The sequence below is a fragment of the Nicotiana tabacum genome, chromosome 20 (genome assembly GCF_000715075.1).
Source record: "Nicotiana tabacum cultivar K326 chromosome 20, ASM71507v2, whole genome shotgun sequence".
Lineage (NCBI taxonomy): Eukaryota > Viridiplantae > Streptophyta > Magnoliopsida > Solanales > Solanaceae > Nicotiana > Nicotiana tabacum.
This window is the reverse complement of record NC_134099.1, coordinates 108,055,002-108,073,466: the sequence shown is the minus strand read 5'-3', so window position 1 is coordinate 108,073,466 and position 18,465 is coordinate 108,055,002. Positions and strand designations below refer to the sequence as shown.

The 18,465-nt window shown below is 34.7% G+C and overlaps 1 protein-coding gene across 2 annotated transcripts; it reads right to left on the bottom strand.

Moving 5' to 3' along the window:
* Positions 1-1,378: 1,378 nt before the first annotated feature.
* On the bottom strand, positions 1,379-4,610 carry LOC107780223 (cyclin-D4-1). Of its 2 annotated transcripts, none has more exons than XM_016600758.2 (6): positions 4,093-4,609; positions 3,130-3,216; positions 2,955-3,053; positions 2,459-2,660; positions 2,235-2,359; positions 1,379-2,091 (listed from the first exon to the last, which is right to left on the bottom strand). In XM_016600758.2, the coding sequence occupies exons 1-6, from the start codon at positions 4,384-4,386 to the stop codon at positions 1,864-1,866; spliced, it is 1,035 nt and encodes a 344-aa protein (XP_016456244.1). In that variant the 5' UTR covers positions 4,387-4,609; the 3' UTR covers positions 1,379-1,863. The 2 variants fall into 2 exon arrangements, with proteins under 2 accessions (XP_016456244.1, XP_075096985.1); XM_075240884.1 differs by having other exon boundaries at positions 1,724-2,091; positions 2,955-3,050; positions 4,093-4,610.
* Positions 4,611-18,465: the final 13,855 nt, after the last annotated feature.

Below are 18,465 nucleotides of genomic sequence, written 5' to 3'. Positions count from 1 at the left end.
GTCAATGATATGCATTGTCAGTTTTGACCTAACAAATCTCACGAATTTGTTCCTTAACCTATGCCATATTGGACCATAAAAGCGCGCGCATCAGGTAAATCAGTAATATTATATACGTTGTCAATATTTAAGGAAGTGAAAACACAAACAAATCACTGCAACAAGATTGGGACATAGAGAGCAATTGATTGCACATTGCGTTTAATCCTTCCAACAAATTTCCTCCTATACCATGCAAATTCTCGACAGTTAAACATCATCAAGAAAATTAAATGAATTTAATTGTTTTTTTAAAGGAAAGAATTCGTTGTAAATAATAGAATGAATCTATGATAATATTGCATAGTCCCAAATGAAATAGCCGCCAAGAGAGAGATGATTATTATTGTACACTAGTAAATTAAATACTGGTTGAGACTGAGCATCCTCAGCTTTGATGTATGAAGGGGGCAATGCATGTTATAGTTAAAATAACATTGTCTTCTGCTTCATCATATATCATCTATTGTCATATTTAGGTAGCTTTATTATATCTAGTGGTTCTCTCATTTCTCCATTTTAATATTAATAATGTTCAGGTACACCGACTGAATTTCACAATTTGCTTTGGTTAGAAAAAGAAAAAATACATTATGTGCAGTCCAAAAATATTTATATAATAAAAAACTTAAAGCCTGCAAGGCCTTTTCTTGTTGTTAGATTCGATGGAATTGATTCCAAAATTAAAGTTGAGAAATCTTTACAAAAAGCGAGCAGAATATATCTGTTATACTTTTCTGTATATTCTTAGCCCATAAAAGTCCTTTTGCAAGTTAAACTAGGGAAACAAGTTGGGAAAGGACTTTTTCAATATATTCCTAAGAGGTTGTTAGGGAAAAAATTTAGTTTAAGAATTCATTGGTCCGAATATCCGACTAATCTAGATTCGTAAAGTAAGAATTATAATAGAAAGATTATCTATTTCAGGAGCTCGAATCTGAAACGGCGAATAATTTTTAATATTTTCTATTAGGCATAGCAGCTAAACCCGTAGGCCATCTAGACAATCAGTCAAACAAGAACTCATCACATGTGATTCAGAAAGGTACATGGCATTGGAGTTATTTTACTCTTCAGTTAATACTTGATAGACGCAGGAATAGGTAAATGACCAAATATTACTACAAATCCTAAAATCAAGCATGTTACTCTACATTGAGAACAGTTATGCACAGAACAAGGAGGGGTACGACTTGTGAATGCAAACGATTCTATTAAAAAAAAAATCATCGGTCAGGATGGCAAAATGAACCAGAGATTAAAAATTCATGTATTTCGAGATCTAAGAAGTCATGAGTTAACCCGACAAGTGAAATAGAAATTGAAAGAGTAAATATAATTTGCCCCGGAAAAACTGTTTTTTATTGCAAAATTTAAGACAATACAGTAAAGGACAAAATAAAGATTGCGTATAATAATACATTTTTTTTTTTGTATATTTCTATTTATAAAACTTTAAATATAGTTATCTCTTCAAACAAGATATAAAAAGTATAGATTGAATGGAATCTCAAAAAGTCCCATGTTCAAGATATTACTCGGTAACATTCTCCGAGTTCCCTCATACTAATGGCATAAAGATGCCTTGTTGACGTGAAGTTGACTTGAATACCACTTTTATAAAATGTGGCATGAAATTCTTGAGCGTATCAACCTCCAAAAACGATCCAACTACTTCAATCTCTTCCTCACAAAATTTTTATTTTTCTCCATATTATTATCTTATTATTATTTTTTTAAGTTCTGTTTGGGGATGCACTTTCAAGTATCACACCATAACTCTCATTGCATCAAATCAAAGGATTTGAAAGGGGTAAAAGGCTTTCACTCATTTATCCATCCCTTTATGTCCACTGCATAGGTTCTATTCATCTTTCTCCTCTTAGTATCTGGGCTATTAGGTGTACATGACTCAACTCCTGAATCATCAGTTTTGTAACTTAGGCATGTAGCATCCAACACACCAATTGGACTTTGAGGAACAAAACCTTTATCAAAATCACTTAGCAAAGATGATTCTTGAATCAATTCAATACACTTGTTTACTCTATCCTGCAAAATAGTCACAAAAGGAAAGGAAAAAACTTTACCATTTTGGTCAAATGTGAAGTAAATCAACATGAAATGATTGGATAGAAAAAGTAATAAATGATCTATATTTCATTTGCCTTAGCTTTTTGGACCAACAATTTTACCTTTTGTACTTGCTGCACAAGAGCAGATATTGCTTTCTCAAGGCAAACTGTCTCAGTTTTCACCACAACAGAGATTGCTACTGCTGCTGCAATCTCAGAGTGCTTGAATTCCAAGAAGTGAATTCCTACATTCAGTTTTCACCCACCTAAAAGTTTCAGTAACAATCTTCCATTTTCACAATTTCAATCATAGATAGAATGATCTCAATCAAGATCAACTTCACCTTTCAGTGTTCTTAATATAACTTTTACTGCTTTAGTGATTAAAGATCTTGAAGCAATTTGATCACCATTTATCTTCCTAATGAAATAATCAATGAATGTGAATGGAGTGATTGCATGCATTCTCCATTTCAATGTGCTTAATATAAGAAGCTCCATTCTTTGTATGGTTCTTGCTTCAAATACAAATCTTGCTTCCTTTATCTGTCAATAATCATTACAAATTCAAAACAATTATTAGATCAGTACCAAATTAATAAGATTAAAATAATCAAGGTATTCAAACTTAAGTTGTTGTCTTTGCGTAACAGGTAAAGTTGTTGTCATGCATGTGACCAGGAGGTCACTGGTTCGAGCCGTAGAAACAGCATCTTGCAAAAATGCAGGGTAAGGCTGCATACAATAGACTCTTGTGGTCCGGATCTTCCCCAGACCCAGAGGATCTTAGTGCACCGGTCTGCCCTTTTTATTCAAACTTAATTTGATGTAAATGTTCACCTGCAGATCTAGAGATAGAGGAACTATAGTCTCTTCCATTTTAGCTGCCAGAGACAAACAGGCTATAGCCAATAACTGAATCATCCATACTTTTCCCTTCTATAAAACAAGAAAATATTATTAGAAATGTGATTAAATAAAACTAAATATAAAATCTTGATGATCAAAAACTTACAGGTAAGTCATAGGCAGAAAGAAACCTATCAAGGTAGTTCACAGACAAATATAAACAGAGTGGCCCAAAATTGAAATGTGAATGAACCTGCATGCAATAACAACATATAATCAAATATTTTACAATGTGAAACTCTAGTTTTACCAGTCAAGCAAAACAAGACAAGAATAAATGTGAAAATTCAGTCAAAGACAGCTTAGAATTGAATGAAGTAGGAAAAAGCTGAAGTATATATATATATATATAGAAACATATTTAACGTACCAAATTTACCTGACAATTCAACAAAAAAATCAAAAAGATCCTACCAAACGTTCATTTCACGGTTCTTGTAAATAATAAATATACTGTGAGTGGTTTTGCAGTATAAAGTAAAAGCCAAGAATTATACTATCATCATATCCCTTTTCCCACCCCCTTCAACCCCATCTCCCCTACAAATTACAATACCAAAATACAAAATATAATACTCACATGATATCAACCTCCTCAATTATTCTTTTTTTTTACTATTTTTTAAGGATTTCCTTGATTATTCTATCGGATACATGCTGTTAGGATCGGATCTACCATGTTAGCTATGCGTTAACGTGAATCCAGTAGCTTTTACCTATATATGTATCAAGAAATTCATTAAATATCTACTATAAGCGTTTGACTGTAGATCCAATTATTATTTTGTATATAAACTTGAGATCGTAAAAAACTCATAAACTTTAGATCCTGAATCTGCTTCCGCTTCTACCTCCCATAAATAGCTTTGCCTCCGGTATCAACCACCTCTTTTGAAACAAGAAAAATACATTATGTAAATTTTCATTCATTATTCACTACCGATCTAAACTTGAAAGTGAGATCTACTTAACTAAAGTAAAATATAATAATCAGTAATTAAAAAATCGCAGTAACCATTCAAGATCTGAATTATATATACTCTAATGGATTAGTAAAAGACGAACAAACCTTGCCAATCCAATCAAGAATCTGCTCTCTAATCTCAATATCCAACTTCCCATTTCTCAACTTGTCAAGGTAATCAGCACAAGGCATATGTTGATTCTCTTTCTCAATCATCAAATCCATACACTCTTCACTCTGTAATTGCATAACAGCCAAAAAACTATGGTTTTCTTGACTGCTTTGATTATTCTTAACATACCATTTTCCAACATCATCGTTATTGTCATTGCAAAATATGATATTGTTATCTTCAGCACAAAGAAGACTAGAAATTGCAGAATTCATACTGGCTGCCATTGAAATAAATTCCTTATAGATCGTATGCGTATATATATAATTATATGTATATACTATCACCCTCAAAACAAGTATATTTAATGTATGTAAATCGATCTCTAGTTTAATGAGACATTGCAAATAAACAGAAAGATGAATTTCTAGTAGAAATGACAACGAAAAAATGGTAATAAAAGAGGAGAAAATGAAGCAGTGGAGTTCTTTTGGTGATAGAACTGTGAAGAGATATAGCGGCAAGAACAAAGGGTGTCCTTTATATAGGATTTTAGAGAGAGAAATATGGGGTGGGGTTTAAGGGGTGGGTGGGAGGTAGGTTTATTTGAATTTTTATTTTATTTTAAATCAGTAATGCAAGAGGAGAAATGGGGTTGGAAATGAAGACAGGGACCAATGTATATCTATAGGTATGAGTACCCAAAATCAATAGCTTTTATTTGGATCGTACATTGCGTTAAAAATTTGCTCAACAAGTATAAATAATTAATTTCCAACAAAGTCAATTAAATGAGTTAGTGGTACAATTCTGAAGTCCTGAATTTACCTCTACATGAAGAAGTAAAAAATATAAAGTTAAAGAGAAAATTGTTTGGACATTTATGTCATATAGCTAAAATAATATTTGTAATAAATTACTACTTAAATAATAGCATAAATATTTACTGTATATATTGAATTATAGTTAATATTTTTTCTCATAAATCTTTAACTTATTTTGTGAGTGAAAGTTATGTCCCAGTAGAAGGAGTAGATGATGCCAACCAACTCGATAAAGATATTTAGATATGAAAAGATAAAGAAAAATGTGTTAAGCTAGTATTTTACGATCAACTCGCTCCTGAAGACTAATTTTCAAATACTCTTTTCTTGCTTCAACTTAAAATAAATTTCTTAGTTTAAATCATATATATTATCTAAATGGTGCCAAAATGAACTTGGATTGGAAATTTAATTGTAGATTTGGAGTTGGAGTTCATAGGTTACCGAGGTTTAACTTTTGTTTTGATATTTGACCATATGAGATTGGGGTTGACTTTGGATCGACTTTAACTTATGCCTATATATCTTTTGATCTCGAAATCAAGTCCTATAACTTTATTTGTCATCGTGAGATATTCTTTTGAAGTCTCACATATTTACCATTTAACCACCATCTCTTCGTTATTTAGGAAAAAAATTCCAAATTATTTTTCTGATTTTTCATTTTACTTTCACGATTCACGGTTTTATGTCTATAAAGATAGAAAAATATATACGTAGAAGGAATTTTTACATTCCTATTCCATATAGGAAATTATATTACCCTCAATGTTTAAGATTTGATTTAATTACATTTAGTATACCTAATTACCAATTCTATACCATAATGTGTTTTAAATGTACAATTAATGTACCGTATATCACTCATTAATTAACGCTACCATATATTCCTCCAAAATATTCCCCCCCCCTACGTTTCTCTCTCCCAAATCCACACCCACACTCACGTATCTCCCCACACCCACATTTCAAACCCATTATTCTCTCTGCTAAAACCAGAGAAACATATGTAACACCCTTCCATTAACGTCCAATTTCAAGTTTTTTTCTTCTAAAACCAGTCAAAATTGAAATCAAATCTTCAAAGTTCATACACACATTTACCTTCAACTTCAAATTTTCTCAATGAAGAAGAACAAACCTTCAAAGAGACAAGAGAGCAGCAAGTCCATTATTGACAGCCATTAAAAACCTTTGAATTCAAATTTGGGTTTTCAAAAATCATTATTTGTTTTGATTGGGTGTTGTTGTAAATAATTTAGAATATGTTTTGGAGTTTATATCTCAATTTTGAGGAGTTTTGGTGAAGATTTAGACTTGGTTTTGGCTGAATTTCAGATTGAAACTCGAAGAAGAAGAAGAAGAAGAAGAAGAAGAAGAAGAAGAAGAAGAAGAAGAAGAAGAAGAAGAAGAAGAAGAAAAACATGACATACATTATATTGCAGCAATTACAGATAAATTGTAGAAAAATTGTAGACTATTTTTTGCAGAAGATTTGTAAAAGTTTTAGTCGTTTTTTATTTGTGTAAACAGAAAACAAAACATCTACAATCAGAATACAAATAATCTATAATTTATCTACAAAATATCTACAAACTGGGTACATTGAATTTTAATATCTCAATTCTTATTCAATTGTAGCTTAATTGGTATTTTTGACATAATTGCATTTTTTGCAGAAGATTTGTAGAAGTTCTGGCCATTTTTTATTTGTGAAAACAGAAAACAAAGCATCTACAATCAGAATACAAATAATCTACAATTTATCTACAAAATATCTACAAACTGGGTACATTGAATTTTAATATCCCAATTCCCATTTGATTGTAGTTTAATTGGTATTTTTAACATAATTGCGTTTTTTGCAGAAGATTTTGTAGAAGTTTTAGTCGTTTTGGATTTGTGAAAACAGAAAACAATGCATCTATAATCAGAATACAAATAATCTACAATTCATCTACAAAATATCACAAATTAGGTATATTGAATTTTAATATCCCAATTCCCATTCGATTGTAGTTTAATTGGGATTTTCTACATAATTGCATTTTTTTCAGAAGAATTGTAGAAGGTTTAGCCGTTTTTATTTGTGAAAACAGAAAATAAAGCATCTACAATCAGAATACAAATAATCTACAATTTATCTACAAACTGGGTACATATTTGGAATCGACATGCTTCCCCTGAAATATATGTTTCACATTTTTTATATATATTTTTGTCCAAACCAGTACTAAATCATCCACTTTAATATAATTTTTACACAATGTTGTTCAACTTTCATACAATAGGTAAATGAATAAAAGATAAATAAATAAACAATAATCTACAATTTATCTATAATTTTTCTACAATTTTTGCAATATGTCTTCTTCTTCTTGTTCTTCGAGTTTCAATCTGAAATTCAGTCAAAACCAAGTCTAATCTTCACCAAAACCCCTCAAAATTAAGACATAAGCTCCAAACCATATTCCCGATTATGTTCAACAACACCCAATGCAAACAAATAATGATTTTTGAAAACCCAAATTTGAATTCAACGCTTTCAAGCTTTTTAATGACTGTCAATGGTGGAATTGCTGCTCTCTTTTCATTTGCTTTGTATTACTAAAATTTGCGATTGAGAAATAGAGAGAGATGTAGAGAGAATTTCTGGAAACAGAGTGTATCGCAAAAATAGAGTATGAAAAATCTTGTTCTGCGTTGTGGAAGATCAGAGTGAAGCCGACGATAATTATGGAATGTGCGTGATTTGCGTTGGGGAAGATCTGGAAAATATTTAATTCTCCTTTTTTAGCGCGCAAAATAAGGAATCATAAAGCTACAGTGATTCATTATTTAATGCATTGTATATATTAGGTAGAAATACTATTAGCATGAAGGGTAATAAGCAAACTATGAACATATTTGGTAATATAGTTTCATAAATGGTATATATACGAAAAGCCTCTACGTAGAACACGCATTAATATGATCTTGATGGTGATCAAGTGGATATTTGCCTATATATTTAGTTGAAAAGACATAGTCACTATTAGAAATTCGGCCAAAATCAATCGCGGTAGATCGATCGACTTCGATCGGTTAAAAAATCGACCGAAGTGGGTCGATATTTCAAATTATTTTTTTTATTAATTGTTTTTACGAAACCGAACAACTTCGGTTGATTTTTTTTTTTTGCGCAAAAATGCGAGAAACTAATTTGGCGTCCCGTAATTTTTTTTTTATTAAAGAAACCGACCAACTTTGGTCATTTTTCATAGAAAATAAATTAAAATTAATATTCAAAAAATCGACCGAAATCGGTCAATTATTTTTGTCAGACATTTTAAAAATCAACCGACTTCGGTCGATAATTTTATATTTTTAATAAAATCGGTCGGTAATATTCGCACGAAAATGCAATTAAAGAATACAAATAAAATAAAAAATAATCTTAAACCAAAATGTACCAATAGTGTAGTGGTAGAACAATATCCTGCCACAATATAGACCCTGGTTCGATTCCTATACATTGCATTTTTTAATTACATAATTAAAAATACCTACCGACTTCGGTCAGTTTTTTCGGCAAATTTTTTCTTTTTTGGGCGCTTGTGAAATTTTATTGATCGATCGAAATCGATCGGAAATTGCGACCGACTTCAGCCGCTATTTACTACCGATCAACCTAATTTCGACGAATTAAAATTGGTAAAAAATCTATTTGTAATTATGGCCAATATTTTGGCTAATGGATTCCATCATACATAAGCACGCTTGCAAAGTAGACTTTGTCAGGAATGTTCTTTGGGACCCAAAAATATTGTATTATGTGGTGGACATCATTTGTACAAGTTGTATCTCTTCTTTTACACCTAAGAGGCCAAAACTTTTTTGCCTATAAAAGGGAAGGTAATTAGTTTATTTTAGACACACCAACAAGACTTGAGTATTCATTTCTTGTTTCTTCCTTTCTTCCTTTTATTAAGAGTGTTTTGTATGAGAGTTAAGTGTTGGGAAGCACTTGTGTGAACCCTTTCTTTGGAGTGATTTTGTGAGGTTATTCTCTTGGGTATTTGGAATTAATTAGAGTGTTTACTCTAATTTGTACTCTCTTTTGTACTCTTGTTGGTATATTGTAAAATTACTCCTCTCCGCTTGTGGATGTAGGTCACTTTGACCGAATCACGTTAAATTTGTGTCTTCTTTATATGCTTTAGTTGCAGTTGTTATCAACTCCATTGTCTTTATTATTGTTATTATACTATTGTTTGGCTAAATTCTGCACTATCCGGATTCCCGATCCTAACACTATCAATTTTTTCAGTTGTTCGATCGATTTTGATCTGTATTTCTGAACGATTTTATGCAGTTCTCTAATAGTGTGCGTACGTTTTCCTTTCACTTCCTTTTTCCTTATTAAGTTAGCCTGCGCCGTGAGAGTCACTTCGGGGGCAACCGATAAACAATCTGCCCCTTCAAGATGCATTTTATTTAAATGACCATTAAGAAAAAATGTTTTACAAAAAAGGACACCACTTTACTGGACTATAAATACAAGAGTTATTGGTAAAAAGCTTCAAGCTTAGAGGATTTATTTCAAGTGACAAGGCTAAAGTTGGTAGTCTCACTTATAAACTCTCTTTATTTAACTTTCTCTGATTTATGATAGGGTAATTTTATACTTTGAAATTTATTTTCAGATGATCAATTTTTATCTCCGAGTGTAGCCGCCCACGATAGCTGCAATAGACTACTATTTTTGTTCCATTAAAAAAGGTATTTGATATTTGGACATTAGACTTTTAAGCTAACTCGTCGTTATTTCCATGATCACAGTTCACAGTGTCAAAATGTCCACTCTAACTCTGATGTGAGTTATATGAAATTTACCATCATATTTTTTTTTGTTATTGCAATTAATATTTAGTTTTAGTAACTATATTTAGAGACTTTTGAAATTTAAAAGAAATGGTAAATGGAAAATGAGAAAAAAAAAAAAAAAAGAGACAGAACAATTTAAGTTTGTTAGTTCAAAATAAGTGCTGTGTAAACGTTTCTACCAAAAAAGAAGAAGAAGAATAGGGAGAGAGAGAAAAAAAATAGAAAGAATAAAAGTAATCCTAAAATGAAAATAGCAATTCCCGGGAGATTTGCATAGAACCCGCGAAAAGCAAAAATATTTATGTCATAGGATACTAGTTAAGCTGGCATAATGTCGTCCATCTTCTGAAATTGATAGATATTAGTACTAAAGAAGACAAAAAAACAAAAAATAGAAAAAAATATAGGGACCAATCCTCCATCACGTGCTGGACTTATTTTAAATTGGATTATCTCAAAATGTTACAATCAAACATGGGTAAGGGACAGCATATATATATATATATATATATATATTGAAGACACATTCAGTACACATCACTCTGAAAAATTAGTATGATCTCAGTCCCTAGGGATCGACAAAAGTTTGGAAAAAACTCTTTTAGTTCCGAGAAATTGATTACCACTTATATTATAGGAGTAATAAGTAAATACAAAATTACCATGAAAGATTATGATAAGATGAATAGGATTTCTCTATTCTTAACCGGAGGTTTCGTGTTCAAACCTTGAGAATAAAAAAAGAAACTTGATAGAGATTGCTTTTGTCACGATTAAAATCCCATGATAAATCGTGGAGGCGCCCAACCTTTAGGCAAGCCAACAAACGTACCTCCAACTTAATTATCCTTTTTAGCCTTTAAAATCAGAATTTTTATTAAATAATTAGAATTAAATCCATAACCCATAAAAACATACGTATTTCTTTACCAAAATACCGAGCACGGATAATACATAAAACGTAGTGATAATAATAATTTGTACAACTATGAACATCCACAGAAACTCCAAAAATTCGGAGTCACAAGTGCATGAGCAATTACTATGGAGTATAATACTAATACATACGTTCATCCTCGAACGTGCCAAGAACAATTCCTAAGTCGTCAGAATAGTTGTTAGCTCCATCTAAACTGAAGATCATTCATGCTACTTTAGCCCACAAGCCTTAGAACCAAACTCCAACATCTAGAATCTCCTATAAGACCCAATCTCTTGCATACGCACACTGTATCAATCTCCAAAAGCTATACCAAAACATACATATACACTCAAGTCGTAACCACATGATGCATCGCATAATTTATATGCCCATAGTAATATTTTCTAGCCACTCTAGCTGCAACCCAGCACCACTAATGTACCTCAGGACACATAAAAATCTTGTTCCAAGCCTCATAATACTGCAACGATGAAAGAGATATACAGAATCTCATAACTACCTGCCAAATCAATAAATCATGGAGTCCCTCTGTTCGACGAGAACCATTGCCTCATTCTGAACTGATTTGTGGCATTCCTTCTCCAAACATATATTATACCAATCCGATTATACTAATTCCGAATCCAACAACTTCGTCTTACCCAATATAATCTGTCCTGCAGACAAGCCACACCAAACACCATATAAAATCTCATACGACATCATCAATGCTCCAACAAGCCACAACTCGAATATGACTAATAAAGAAAGGAACCCAGGTACAGAACTAACCCACACGCGTAACAGATATAACCATCGAACAAAATACTATAAGTCTATCCCATAGAGGGGAAATAAAACATGCAGAACAATATAAGGAGAAGTACAAAAAATTTCACTATTGCGCCGTGCAATCCAATCTACACATGATATCATTGTGGCGTGCAACCCGATCTAAACATCATACATGTGGTGACGTGACACTCGATATATACATAACAATATGCATACGAATACACATCGATCCAACATGCTCATACTCGCTAGACACACGTATATCAATTACAAGCACGCCAAGTGCATAAACATAACCTTGGGGGAGATGGATAACATCATGCGCCAAAAATGCCCAAGCATGACTAAGGCGCAATAAACAAACCACCATCTCGAGAGACATCTCACTCACATAATACCACAAGACTACATAGGATCCCAACACATATGTGGATAATCAAGCCGCCTCACAACCCGTATGACGTAGAAGGGTAACACATGAAATAGATGAGGACAGGAATAACATCTTTCACGCCCAAAGACTCATCCATAAGTAATGTTAGGCTGAATAAGCATATCTGATCTGGTGTAGAATATACACTCATATTAGGTCTAACAATGGACCTCAAAGCCAATTCTTATCGCCCCAAAATAAGTCAATAACCTTTCCGATATCCACAATGACCCTATCCATAACATAAATAATCAACCGTCAAATTCGAAACAAACTTTCACAGTCTACAACCAAAGGAATAGAGCGTCTCTCAGACATAAACTCTCCAATCAAGAATAGTACCAGAATCTTCATACCTGATTTCAATCTCTATCACTTAAATGAGCGACATGTCACACTTATATGATCATCTTGTGGGAGATACTCCCACAACCTTCCGCACTGGGTAGCAAAATTTGCGCATCCATGTCTACCAACCATACTATTTCTGTAATGCAAATCAAGAATCCACAAATTAATACACAATTCCCCTCCACTGAACATCATTCTTAGGAAATACTAAAATAGCGCCAACATATTCTAAACACCTGAAATCTTCCCTCCGCTCCTCCGAGCTCGTGACGACCCTGTCAAAAGAATTGCAACCTTGATCCTTCAATTCAAATTCTACACTGCTCATTGTACCTATCATGATATTACGCGAAAGTGCAAGAATTTCATCATAAATACTGAATTACCGGTGAAATAAACACTCCATCGGCTAGAACCTTTTGCTTAACTCATTTCAGGAGAAAGAATCACAGCACGCAACCAACTTCCTATAACAGTAGAAGACAAAAACCTCAATTCGTTGTTGAAACCATTATAACCTCTTTGGGACCCGATTTTACATACCCAAACTATCAAGATTGAATCCCTCCAAATTAGCCAAGTTATGGAGACTTCCAATCCTGCAAGTACAACCACAAAACACCTGTATAGCCTTATTGCGCTAAAGGAATCGATCATTTTCTTTACTATGCTGATCCAAGCCGCTGCTAAACTGACTTAACTCCTCAGTTTTCTCTTGACTTACCTTTAGAATCAATACCTCTCTTTTCTAGCACATAATGGACCTCAATTGACACTCCTCTCAAGTGACCCCAAACCGCAAGACCACATTGCCTCAATAACCGTAAGTCTCTTTATACGAAGTTGTTTCTTCCATCTCTCTAACACTGTATCCAAGATCCGATGATCACATAGAATACTCCAAGTACCCTTTACACTCTACTGCAAAACCCAATCTTCAGCCACATAACGAACCTAAAATCCGAAGCACCACACCTTAAATATTGAATCTACTAGAGCTATTATTGAGAGTCGCCACTTTAAACTAGTCACGAGTATAACCAAACAACTAGCGCTCCGTTAGCACACGAACACTGCAAAAGAAGCAACTAAACAAATCCTTTTCCTTGCATATCACATTCACAAAGAAATATCCAATCTGAGTCATTCCACAACCTTCACACATCAATAAGGTGAAATGTAGCACACATCTATAAAATTTATTGCTCGAATTACCCCTGATGCTCTCTTTCTCAGTCATAACTAATCCACCAACGTACTGATAACCAGAAACTGCAAAGACATATAACCATGTGACTCATTCATCGATGGTAGGCTACTCCACTTGGTTTTAAACCACATTCACATAAATCAAGGACCCATAATAACTTCTCCCCCTAGCCACCATGATCTTACACTATTACCCAACCAAATTTCTCACAAGCTCTTGTTGCACTAATCATAACACATCCCGAATTATCAGCCACAATCGTATACTAGACCTCCTAACAATTGCACCATCTTCTTCCAGCAATCCAAGCTCGCATCATAGTACATGCATGCCATTGGATAGAAGGCAGAACTCTTTATAGGAACTTCATTAAAAGTCATGCAACCCTTAACCTTTTCACATGAGATAGCCCATATGTGTAATCTCACATCGACATTCTCCAACGACATTGCCATAGTTGCATCCATTATGAAATCAATTAACCCTTCTAGGTCTACACTCTTCCGCCAGTAGTAAGAATCCTTTAGTTACATTAACATCAACTAAAGGTCCAATAATACGTTAAAAACTAGAAGTTGTATTGTACCCAAAACGAAAATCAAGCACTCACGTTCCTCTACATCCCAAGCAAACTCTTTCTGTCATATTCAAACTACCGAACTATTAGAAGCCACCATCTCAAATGAAATACACAGATTTAGTCATCTGTCCATCTTGACCCAAATCACACTAAGCTTTCTCAAAGCAGGTGGCTATCCTGTCACAAAATCCATACGATACGCTACCTCTCCCGCTCTGATTCAGCTATCTCCCAAAGCAAACTACTCGATCTCTGTTGTTCGTACTTGACCTACTAACGATTCAAACACCGCAAGACATATCCCACCATGTCCTTTCTCATCATTCGCCACTAATCATACCGCCCTAAATCATGATCCATCTCAATAAAGCCTGAATAAATAGATTTCCACAACTCTCAGCCTCCTTAAGGATCATTTCCCTCGAGCCATCCATATTGTAAACATCGATCGGACCCTGAGATTGCAATACACTATCATCTCAGATAACCGCTTCTTAGGTACCACTTCACAACACCGTGCCACCAAGGGCAAACAAATGAAGACCCTCATACTGATGACCCTTAGTGCACTCAAATAAGGACGACGACACCACAACACAAACAAGAATTCCACCAAGTTCAAAAAGATCAAGTCTCACTACTCCGTCAAATAAAACTTGAACATCTATAGTCCAATTGCCTCTCCTGCACCGAAACTAAATACCGAGTCTTCCAACCACGAACCGAATAACCCTTTTCCCGAAGTACTCACTACCGCAACACATAAGCAAACACCATATCGTTCACACCATTACCGTGAGATAATAATGCATAATCATCAAAATACACTATGTATTAGCCTCGCAACCATGGGCAACACTAATACTAGGCCGGAACGATAGAACAGCCCTCCATAAGGCGGCGATAATAATCCGCTTGTATACGCGGGGAAAAATATCCTACACCATATATGTAGCATCTCCACAACTTGTTGGTGTGGTTATCAAGTGCTCCACGTCATGTTCGACTGAGTAGGAAGGAACATAAGACATAAGATTGAATAAAATCAAATTGCACGATAAGGAATCAAGAAAGGGAAGTTCTCCTAACAGCCTTGTAGCCTCTCGATGATAAGTACATACGTCTCTGTACTGATTTGTAATACTCTACTACACTTGCTCATGACTCTTGAGACCTAAGGGAACCTGGCTCTAATACCAAACTGTCACAACCCAAATCCCATAATAGGTCGTGATGGCACTCAACAATGTTGTTAGGCAAGCCAACGAGCGTACCTGCAACTTAATTATCCTTTTTATCCTTTAAAATCAGAAATTTTATTAAATAATCAGAATTTAAATCCAAAACCCTTGGAAACAAACGTATTTCTTTACCAAAATACCGAGTACAAATAATTCATAAATTTAGTGATAATAATAATAATAAATACAACTATGAACATCAACTGGAAATTCTCAAATTTTGGTGTCACAAGTACACGAGCATTTACTAGGGAGTCAATACTAATACAACATCTGTCTGGGATATAAAATAGATAAGATAAAATAAATAAATATGATGGAAACTCCTTGTGCTGCAGATCGTAACTTGCAATGCAACTCAACATAAAGTTCCCTCAGCAGTTGTACCTATGCATCAACATGACCACCAAATGAACCTATCTTAGTACCTGCACAATTAGTATCGAAGTGTAATATGAGTACATAAAACAGCGCGTACCCAGTAAATATCTAACCTAACCCCGGAGAAGTAGGGATGAGGGGGTCGACATCGACACTTACTAGTGATTCAATAAGTCAAGTACAATAAAGTAGACATGTATGAAGCATGGCAAGTAAAAACAGTGAAATCAAATATATGTACATAATACGATCCTCAATTGAAGAGTAATCATGAAGTCCTCAAATACCGGATACTTCCTCAAACGGAATACATAATGGTCAACACCGAATGAACGATCACATCTCAAGTCAGGGAGACTCATAAGTATGTTTACTCCTTATCAAATATTTTGCATGATTTTGCCGAGGCAAACGGCACGATCCTATAAGAGTAATGGAATGATTTTTTGCCAGGGCGTACAACCCGATCCCATAATAATTGTATACACTGTCGAGGGTCGACCGAGAAAAACTATGGATACATCTCATAATTTTACCGAGGTCGTACTGCCCGATCCATAATAGTACTGCTGAGGCGTTTAGTCCGATACTATAGGAATAACGAAACTTGACAAGTCACCGGCCCCACTCAAAAATATATATGTGAGTTATGAAATTTAAGAAACTTTTCGGACTATTTCGTACAATACGGGAGAAATCCGTAAAAAGAAGTACAATTTCTACTACAAATTAATTAGCTCGCCAAATGTAAAAAATAGCACGTCTGATACTTACGCAAGTCTAGTCTTAGGCAAAATGTAAATTTAAGCATTTAAACGGGCAAGAGTAACTCAAATATTACAATTAAAGCATGGCGTGAGTCTAAGTCTACCCGAACCTAATCAGGAATCCTAGCATACGCATGGAGACTCGTCACCTCATATGTGCATAGCTCCCACAACATGTAGCACATAACAAATATACACCTACAGGATAAATTTTCCCTCATAAGATTAGACATGAGACTTACCTCGCTGCGAAATTCGATAACTGGCTCCAATGCCTCTCTAACACCTCAAACCAATAACAAAGGTTCCAAAACTAGTCAAAGAATTTGCAAACCAATCAAAATATACTCTAAGACTCATAATTTAATTTTTAAAAATAATTCCCAACTCCATACAAAAAGTCAACAAGGTCACCCCTCCAATCCACGTGCCCGAATTCCGAAAATTCTTGAAGATAAACATTACCCATAGCACCACAAACTCAAATCTATAGTTTGTTCTCAATTTCATGTCCAATTTCGTGGTCAAAATCCAAAAATACCATTTTTAAGTTTTCTTCAAAAATCCCACAATTTCTACTATTTATTATGTTAAAATCCATATATAATCCAAGTATTTAACTCACAAAAGTAGGAATCACTTACCACGTAATATATGTCAAAAATGACTCTTCAAAATTGCCCCAAAATCGGGTCCAATGGAAGAAATGATATAAAATGAGCCAAAACCCGATTTGTTAACTTATACACTGCCCAAGCGTTGCCCTTCGCGATCGCGGTCTAAAGCTTCGCAATCGCGAAGCAATATTGCCTCTGCCACACGAAATGGCCTATGTGATGGTGTCTGACACCTCGCAATCGCAAAGCCCGACCATTTCACCAACTGCGAATGCGGGACTCCTTCGCGTTCCCGAAGACTAACTCAACCCAGCCCAACTTCCACTCTACGCGGACGCGGAGCTCACCATGAGAACGCGAAGCCCCATCCCAGGCAGTGGCGGATTTAGGGGGTTCAACCGAACCCCCTTTGCCGAAAAATTACACTGTATATATAAGGCAAAATCTATTTTTTACCTTTATATATTAAGTTTTGAACCCCCTTAATACAATCTAAAAGTGTAGTTAAGTGGTCAAGGGGGTTCAAAACTTGCATAAGGTCATAGGTTCAATTCCCACTAGCTACAAAAAAAAAATTTTGAATCCCTTTCCTAGAGATCCTACCTCCGTCACTGATCCCAGGCTACTACGCGAACGCGAAGTACATCACGCTCCCAGGTCCAGTTCACCCTTTGTGATTGCGATTCCATACCTGCGATCATGATGCATTCCGAAGACACTAGAAACGAGGAGTCCCAAAACAAAGGGAAATGGTCTGAAACCATCGCGAAACACACCCGAAGCCCCCAGGATCCTGTCCAATCATATTAACTAGTCCTAATACCTTATCCAAACTTAGCCAAAGGCTCGAACCGCTATGAATAACATCAAAATCACGATTTGTCGATCAAAATCTTTCTTTAAACTTTCAAACTTCGTTGAATGTGTCCGAATCATACTTAGACATTTTGGATCACGACCAAAATTCACACACATGTTCCAATCCACTAAATAAACCTATCCAATGTCCCGGAATACTGTCCGGAGTCCGATAACACCAAAGTCCATTCTAGGTAAAACTTGGGGAATTTCATACCTTAAAAAATGCTAACTTTTAACAATAAGCGCCGAATCGCTCCCAGACATACGCGCAAGTACGATATCACCTTACGAATCTATAGGAACCTTCAAATCCTGATTCCGAAGTTGTTTACTCAAAAGTCAAACCTTGGTCAACTCTTCTAACTTAAAGCTTCCGAATTGAGAATTATTCTCCTAAATCAACTTCGAACTTCTAGAAAATCAAAACCAACTACACGTTCAAGCCATAATACATGAAGTGAAGCTACTCAAGATCTCAAACCGCCGAACGACATGCTACAGCTCGAAACGACCGATCG